This window comes from Stegostoma tigrinum, chromosome 31 (genome assembly GCF_030684315.1).
Source record: "Stegostoma tigrinum isolate sSteTig4 chromosome 31, sSteTig4.hap1, whole genome shotgun sequence".
Taxonomy (NCBI): domain Eukaryota; kingdom Metazoa; phylum Chordata; class Chondrichthyes; order Orectolobiformes; family Stegostomatidae; genus Stegostoma; species Stegostoma tigrinum.
Genome location: NC_081384.1, coordinates 4,632,789 through 4,641,708, shown reverse-complemented (window position 1 = coordinate 4,641,708; position 8,920 = coordinate 4,632,789). Strand labels below are relative to the sequence as shown.

Sequence of the window (8,920 nt, the reverse complement as noted above, 5' to 3'; positions counted from 1 at the left end):
AATTTAAAGCAAAGAACTGGGTCTAGAAAAGAAGGAAAAGCTGCAATCACTCACAGCAGGTTGGCTTGTGGAGGAATCTCTCCACCAGTGCTGCCCCACATGGTTAGGGCTTCTGTACATTTGGCCTTTTTCATTGTGGTACAGGACTAGCTTTGCATTTTGGAACATTTATAGGTTCTTCAGTGGCAGTAAAGAAAGCATTGTCAAATTTGAAGCTGAAGATAGTGATGTGGAATGGATGGAGGTGGAAAATAGCGATCTTTGAAATGGGTAAGACATGGGAACCTGAAGCTCAAGCTAAACAGGGCATAAACAAGTGGGTTGTGTTGGGTTCAGACCCAATCAGCAGCTAACAACAGGAATGGAGCTGCAGGAGAAAGGATACAGTGTCCAGTAGAATTCAAACAAATTGTTTTATTAACATTGCTAATGTTGGGTTGCAGCTAGCACTGCCACACCTAAACATTCAACACAAACAATCAGATTGTAGAATAATAGATGCAAATCTTGTCAGCTGGCATACAGAACCTGACCTTCAACTTTTGCTTCATGTCACTAAAATGTGAAATGGAAAGAAACCTTGGGTAACACCAAAACAGTCCCTCCCAAACATTTTCAATCTGGGATCTCATTTCGAGGCTTGAAAATTGTCACAATCCATCAGTGAGTGGTCAGAGTAGGAGGACAGCTGTGCAACTGTTCTAACTTGCACAGAGCTCCATGGTAGTCATTGCTGGTGTCAGAGCCTGGGGGCCCCACTCAGGGTCCCGACTCTCACCAAGAAAGCCCTCTGAAGATGAAGCAGCAGCAGTTTGGAGCAGCATTTGTATGGGACACATATCTGTTCTCGGTCAGCCAAGGTGTTGGTACTGTACTTGATCACTTCATACAAGTGCAAGTGCAGAAGAGATGATGTCGATAATGATACCTGCATGGTCTGTCCCTGTAGATGAAGCCGGTCCTTACAAGACAGTTCATAGAAGTCATAGAATTCCAGGAAAGATTTCTCCATCACACCTCTGAGTGAACAGCAAACATCATTAGATTAACTGGTGAATATTTCAGCGTGGTCCACCAATTTTGAAATAAATTTTAACTTATGGCAGTGAAATGTACCTTTCACGCTGTATATTTATAAATCCTTCAATAATTAGCAAATATGGCCATGTGAAAATGCTACTAACAAATGTTTAATAATTGATATTAGCCTTGGGTTAAATCTTTTGAAGAAGCAAGACAGTGTTTAATCTATTTTATGCAAAATCATAAACTTTAAATCTGCATTGGCAGTGTGGAGGAACAGAGGGATCTTGGTATGCAGATACATAGATCCCTTAAAACGGCCACCCAAGTGGACAGGGTTGTTAAGAAAGCATATGGTGTTTTGGCTTTCATTTACAGGGGGATTGAGTGTAAGAGTCGTGAGATCTTGTTGCAGCTCTATAAAACTTTGGTTAGACCGCACTTGGAATACTGCGTCCAGTTCTGGTCGCCCTATTATAGGAGGGGTGTGGATGCTTTGGAGAGGGTTCAGAGGAGGTTTACCAGGATGCTGCCTGGACTGGAGGGCTTATCTTATGAAGAGAGGTTGACTGAGCTCGGACTTTTTTCATTGGAGAAAAGGAGGAGGAGAGGGGACCGAATTGAGGTATACAAGATAATGAGAGGCATAGATAGAGTTGATAGCCAGAAACTATTTCCCAGTGCAGAAATGGCTAACACGAGGGTTTTAAGCTGGTTGGAGGAAAGTATAGAGGGGATGTCAGAGGCGGGTTCTTTACACAGAGAGTTGTGAGTGCATGGAATGCGTTGCCAGCAGCAGTTGTGGAAGCAAGGTCATTGGGGTCATTTAAGAGACTGCTGGACATGCATATGGTCACAGAAATTTGAGGATGCATACATGAGGATCAATGGTTGGCACAACATCGTGGGCTGAAGGGCCTGTTCTGTTCTGTGCTGAACTGTTCTATGTTCTATTTTTCCAGTCATCAGCCAGAAGCTTGAGTGAGCCATTTTCACCAACTTCTTCTTTAAAATAACTCAAAGACAGAAGCACAAGAAAGATTCATTGTGTTTTTGACTTTCACTCCCATGTCAAATGTAATGTTGTACCAAATGAGCAGATAATCTGGATTATCCATCAACTTCATTATTCACAAGTCCTCTAATGTGCCACAAGCAGTTATGATGGTTAACACTAATATATGGCTTTATTTACTTAACTTCATTTGGCTGATGATAAAGAAAGAAATACAACTAAAGATCTATTCACAGTTATAAACTGCTTTTATCCCACCAAAATGCTTCATAATTGGACTTCATGCCTGTACGAAAGTAGGTTGGAGAATCCTAAAGGTCGTCAAGAAGTAGCTGTGGGTCAGATTCTTTTGGAGATACCTCTGAAATTGGGGATGGGTGTTGCAAGATATAGGAAAGGATTTGGAGCTGAGTGGTTGAAACTGGAAGAGTTAGGAGCTTGCTATAGACTTAGGAGCTGACAATTAGCGTACTCTGCTAGAGATCGTAGAGAAGTGTATTGGAAAAGCAGAAAGTATAAGCAGTAGAGTTGGATAATATTTCAGGAACAGGAAGTGGACAGTTTAGTTAATTGTATTAACTTAAGTGTAGCTTGTAGCTCATCCGATGGTCAAGCTGGACACTGGCCAATGCTTCGGCTGTTAAAATTCTGGTCAGTGAATTTTACACATAAACAGCAAAATTTGTGAAGGGGCATTGTATCTGTTCCATTCAACTGTATTTAATATCGCTCCGAGATCTCAAGTGAAAGGCAAGGATGATGAAAGCTTGCTTTATCTAGTGTAAGGTTTAAAAAATACTGAAGATCTTCCCAAAGAAGCTAGGGCTGCTTGCAGATAAATACTGACCTCAAGAACACCCACCAGAGCAACTGACAATCTGCTCAGGAACAACAGTGAAAAAGAAATCAGATAGAAACTTCTTTCATTGAGCAATTCAAAAACTTTTCATCGACGGTTGAAACTTGTGTTTAGTCCTTTCTCCTGTGTACTGAATGCAAATACTTTGCTATTGATAAATTAGATGTTAAATTCTCAATATCATGTTAAACAGGCAAAGGGGGCTTCACAGGGAATCTGTGTAATATACTGGAAGTCATGTGATGTACAGTAATCTGCTTTTTGATCACAATGTCAGTGCTGCTTAGTGAGCTATGCTCTCACCATTGAGCCAGTAGGTTATGCTCAAGTCACACCCCAGACATTTGAGCATAAAATCTAGGCTGACAACACAGTATAATGTTGAGAGAATTTACGGTATCATTTGAGAAGTCAACTTAAAAACTGGTCACTAAGCAAGGCATCAGTTATGTGTGCAGGCGGATGTAAAGGAGCCAGTAATACAAGTCATGCAACAACAGGAGGTTTTCCCCAGTGATCGAGCCAAAATTGATTCCCTCAAACAACGTCAATACAGACCAAGCAAAGGCAGTTTTGTTGGATCTTGCAGTGCATATTAGCTGCCACAACAGCTGGTGTAGCACTGTCTGCATTTCTGATGTAATTAACAATGAAAACTTTGGAGATGCAAAGGTTGTGAAACTATGGGTCATATTTTTAAGGTGAGAGGAGAAAGATTTATAAGGAACCTGAAGGGTAATTCTTATGCTCAGAGGGTGGTTGGTATGTGGAATGAACTGCCAGATGAAGTAGAACAGAATCATAGAACCCCTACGGTGTGGAAGCAGAACTTTTGGTGTACTGACTCCACACTGATCTCCAAACAGCATCCCACCCAATTACCATAATCCCGCATTTCCCACCGCTAATCCACCTAGCCTTCAAATCCCTGGATGCTATGGGAAATTTAGCATGGCCAATCCACCTAACCTGCACAATTCTGGACTGTGGGAGTAAACGGAGCACCCAGAGAAAACCCACACAAACATGGGGAGATTGCCAAACTCCACGCAGACGCTCGCCTGAGGGTGGAATCTAACCCGGGTCCCTGACACTGTGAGGCAGCAGTGCTAACCACAGAGCCACCCTGAAATGGTAGATGCAGATACAGTTACAATATTTAAAAGACATTTGGGCAGGCACATAAAGAGGAAAGGTTTAAGAGGAATCCATACCAAACACAGGCAAGTGGAACTAGTTTAGTTTGGGAAACCTGGTCGGCGTAGACGATTTGGACCAAAGGGTCTGTTTCGGTGCTATGATTCTAAGTTATTCCACCTTGTCAAAACTAACCAGAATGCTAGTTAGAGATTGAAACCTTAAAGCACTGTTTTGTATTTTGACAGTTTGCCCTTATTAGCTGTCTGCCAAAATGAAACTGATTTAAATACAGACATAGTGGGAACTGCAGATGCTGGAGAATCTGAGAAAACAAGGTGTAGAGCATCTTAGGAGTAGAAAAGCTTGTGTTTCGGGTCTCGACCCTTCATCAGAAGTGAGAGAGGGGAAGAGGGTTCTGAAATAAATAGGGAGAGAGGGGGAGGTGGATAGAAGATGGATAAAGGAGATAGGTGGAGAGGAGACAGGCAAGTTAAAGAGGCAGGGATGGAGCCAGTGGATGTGAGTGTAGGTGGGGAGGAAGGGAGGAAAAAGGTCAGTCTGGGGAGGACGGACAGGTCAAGGGTCGGGATGAGATTAGTAGGTAGGAAATGGGGGTGCGGCTTGAAGCGGGAGGATGGGATAGGGTCGAGGAAGAACAGGTTAGAGAGGTGGGCCGGGCTGGGCTGGTTTTGGGATGCAGTAGGGGGAGGGGAGATTTTGAAGCTTGTGAAATCCACATGGATACCATTGGGCTGCGGGGTTCCCAAGCAGAATATGAGTTGCTGTTCCTGCAACCTACGGGTGGCATCGTTGTGGCACTGCAGGAGGCCCAGGATGGACATGTCGTCTAAGGAATGGGAGGGGGAGTTGAAATGGCTCGCAACCGGGAGGTGCAGTTGTTTATTGCAAACCAAGCGTAGGTGTTCTGCAAAGCTTATGCAGAACACCTATGCTCGGTTCACAATATTCAACTGCACCTCCCGGTCGCGAACCATTTTAACTCCCCCTCCCATTCCTCAGACGACATGTCCATCCTGGGCCTCCTGCAGTGCCACAACGATGCCACCCGTAGGTTGCAGGAACAGCAACTCATATTCTGCTTGGGAACCCCGCAACCCAATGGTATCCATGTGGATTTCACAAGCTTCAAAATCTCCCCTCCCCCTACTGCATCCCAAAACCAGTCCAGCCCGTCCCCGCCTCTCTAACCTGTTCTTCCTCTCACCTACCCCATCCGCCCACCTCAAGCCGCACCCCCATTTCCTGCCTACTAACCTCATCCTGCCCCTTTGACCTGTCCGTCCTCCCCGGACTGACCTAACTCCTCCCCACCTACACTCACCCCTACTTGGCTTCAACCCCGTCTTTAACTTGTCTGTCTCCTCTCCACCTATCTTCTCCTCTATCCATCTTCTATCTGCCTCCCCCTCTCTCCCTATTTATTTCAGAACCCTCTTCCCCTCCCCCATTTCTGATGAAGAGTCTAGGCCCGAAACGTCAGCTTTTGTGCTCCTAAGACGCTGCTTGGCCTGCTGTGTTCATCCAGCTCTACACCTTGTTATCTCTGGTTTAAATACAGCTGGCAGTTCACTGGAAAATTGTCTTTGTAATGAGGGGTCAGTTTATTCTCTACAATCACTTCCACCCATAAACAATTCCTTTAGCAAGTCATTGAGAATTCTGACACGTTTCAGTGGGAAGGTGACAATATATCACAATAGTGAACTATTTATGGGTTATTAATTAAACCCTTAAAGCAATATGTGATTTACCTTAGTGCATCTGGACACAGACACTTGCCATCTAACATGTCACAAACTGCTACCCTGATGGATTCATGCCTTATGCATTCGTTGTAATTTTTACTATCTCCGGGATGCCTCTCCTAAACGACAAATAAAGCTTTATTTTACAATTTTATAGATGATGTGCACATATGTATTTTAAAATATTTATTGCACAGCACATTCCTCTTGCCACCACCTCCCCCCCACAATTTACTCCATCTTAAAATGTTGACACCACATAGAATTTGAAAGCAACCATTCCTTTCTGAGTCTTGCGACCCATCTTCTGGTCAGCGAACGGTGCTAAGCTTTTCAGTCACAGGGCGAAAGTCGAGGATTGCGATCTTGTACACTATCCAAAAAGACAGTGTCAGGAGGAAGCATTCAGGATTGCAATCTCTACCTTTCCCTCCTTATACTTCACAAATGGAGGCCAACAACACATTCCTTCTGATAAAGGATGGTTAGCAATCAAGAGTGTGTAATTCAGGGCAACGGTATGCAGATCAGAGAAAAAAAAGTGTTCCTGAGCATTGTGAGTGGGATAGAGTGCATCAACATTGAGAGAGATGATCTTGTGAAGGAAATGTAGGAATCTTTCACGTGAATGACACATGAAATTAAGCACGTGAGTAATAAATAGGATTTTCTTTGGCCTCCTCTTGTGAAGATGTTAAGGATTTGGTGGAACACTTTTCGTGGGTTGCAGCTGCCAAAGTTCATCATCCACATGGTTACTACTGAATTGAATATAAAATTAAGAGAAAAGATCCTGTGGGGTCTTGACTGGGTAGATGTGAAAAGGACGTTTCCTCTTGTGGGAGATTCTAGAACCAAGGGTGACTTTAAAAATAAGGTGTCCCCATTTAAGTTGAAAAGGGATGTTTTCTTTCAGAGGGTCACAGGCCTTTGGACTCTTGAGTGGCAGTGCAAAGTTCTTGAATCATTTTAAGTTAATAGATTCTTGATATGCAAGAGACTAAAATGGGCAGGTGCAGTAATCAGATCAGTTACAATCTTACTGAACTGTACAGCAGGTCTAAGGGTCTAAGTGGTCTACCCTATTCATATCTTGCAAGTTCATATATCCATGAGAGCTCTGAAAGCAGATGATGATAACATGATGTAAACTGAGAGACTTACATTTTTCTAATTTACTATAATTTTGGGTTTTTGGTTTTGAGTTAGAAATCAATGGGTTGTGTATGTATCTGGTTAGAATTTAATTTTTAAAATGTTGCTGCAGCCAACGATAACGTCTTTTAAATGTTTTCAAAGCCTGACTTGGGGTGCATAGGTTTGTGTGCTATATAAATATTTTTATCTTTTATCATGCAGCAATGTAAATAATGGGGCCTCAAGATTTGTCAAAAACCTCTGCAACTTGTGAGCTTAAGGGAGACACCCGTAGCTTGGAGAGGGAGACTTTCAGTTTTGAGCAGTCTGCAAAGTCCTTGTAATAGAATGGCTGTATAAACCAGTGTTGCCCTGAAGGGAAAGGATATCTAGTGAATTAGATTACCTTAGAGTGAAGAAGTTAAGAGTTAGTCCCAGACCAGATGTATTGGGATAAAACCCAGAAGAGCCTACATTAAGCTGAGTACATTGAAGCTCAGACGTATAACAACTCCAGGGAGAAGCTGTGATTCCTTTCTAAAGGCTGAAGCCACAAGTGGCTTAAACATACCAAAGTGTTCAATAAAGGGACTCTGGTTTGAGTATTATGTGGTATATTAGATACCGTACCAGGCATGTGTTTTGTGTGCACTCCAAAAGCTGTTCTGCTCCTTTTCAATTTATAAAGCAGAGTTTTAGGACTAATTTGATTATATTTTTATTGTGAATTTAAAAAGTTTTGCATTTGTATTATAAATAGTTATGTTTATTCTTCATTTCTTTCATTAATAAACTGGTTGTTTATTGTTAATGCAAAATCTGCAGCATTACATGCTTATGTTTCAGCAAGAGACCACTGCTAAAACTAAAAGAAAACATGATATTTCATTCTGGGATATGATTTGTCTAGCTATAATATCAGGTGACATCACAAAAGTAGCTGTTTCAACAATAAGAGGCACCACTTTTTAAAATCACCCTTAAAGTTCTGCGTCTATCCAGCAGACATCACTGTACAGTGACTCAAACATGAGAAGCTTTGCCAAACCAGAATATCAAGGCCAGTAGCCCTGCTGGGAACAGCAGACTCAGATGTTGATTGGCACCAGGAGCTGTTATGTCCTCTATGTTTCAATATTACATTGGACACATTTATAGTCACAGGATATTTTAAAACTGCAGATTAGTTCTGAAGCTTGGATGGACAAAAACATTTAAATCAAAGTCTGTCAAGAAAACAGCTGTATTCCTTTGTAACATGCCAGTTCCATGGAGGTCACCAATAACCTCTGAAAACATAGCATTAGTGTTACATACAGCACACGAAAAGGCCATTCAGCCCAAATGATTTGTTGCCCACATAAACCTGTTTCCACTCTTCGTTACCTAAACCTGTCAGCAGATCCTTAATTTTTTCCTCCCTCATGTACTTATCCAACTTGCCGTCACAAGTAAGAGCTTTCATTTTTAAATTCAAAACCACAACTACAAAAGCACATGTCAAAGTTCACCAACATTAACAAGCACTTCAGCTCACCTGTTCAAAACCTGGCTCATTGTGATATGGATTCTCGGTCATAAGGGACTGAATGGAAATGAGTACAGAAGAGATGCTCTGGGCCGGGCTCCAGGCAGGCCCTGTCCACGTGCTTTAAAAAAAAACATTGCCTTAAAATAGAAACAGACCTTAGTACAGCAGCAAACTAATGCTGATTCAAAACCATCCCAATATATGAAATGAACAGTCACTTCAATTTTCATTCACATGTACACATGCTTAAGTAGTCACCTTTAAATCGGCATGGGTTTGAATAGGTGCGCCAGGCAGATTTAACCTAAACATCACCTTTATACACACACATCACAGCATTGTTATGAAGTCCTTAGGGCTTAGATGCAATTTCACCTTCATTCATTAAAATGTATAAAACTTTACAGAAGTTTACACCTTTGATGTGAAGTGTTGATGGTTGCATTGTA

General features: G+C 42.1%; 1 protein-coding gene across 1 annotated transcript in view; it reads right to left on the bottom strand.

The window, feature by feature from the left end:
* Nucleotides 1-8,920, bottom strand: part of ube2z (ubiquitin-conjugating enzyme E2Z) — an 84,998-nt gene that overhangs the window by 8,313 nt on the left and 67,765 nt on the right. Inside the window, exons 4-6 of the mRNA XM_048560606.2 lie at nucleotides 8,478-8,589; nucleotides 5,810-5,922; nucleotides 929-1,019 (exon numbers count right to left, since the gene is read on the bottom strand). Coding sequence (XP_048416563.1) covers nucleotides 929-1,019; nucleotides 5,810-5,922; nucleotides 8,478-8,589 — 316 coding nt within the window. The remainder of the gene's footprint in view (nucleotides 1-928; nucleotides 1,020-5,809; nucleotides 5,923-8,477; nucleotides 8,590-8,920) is intronic.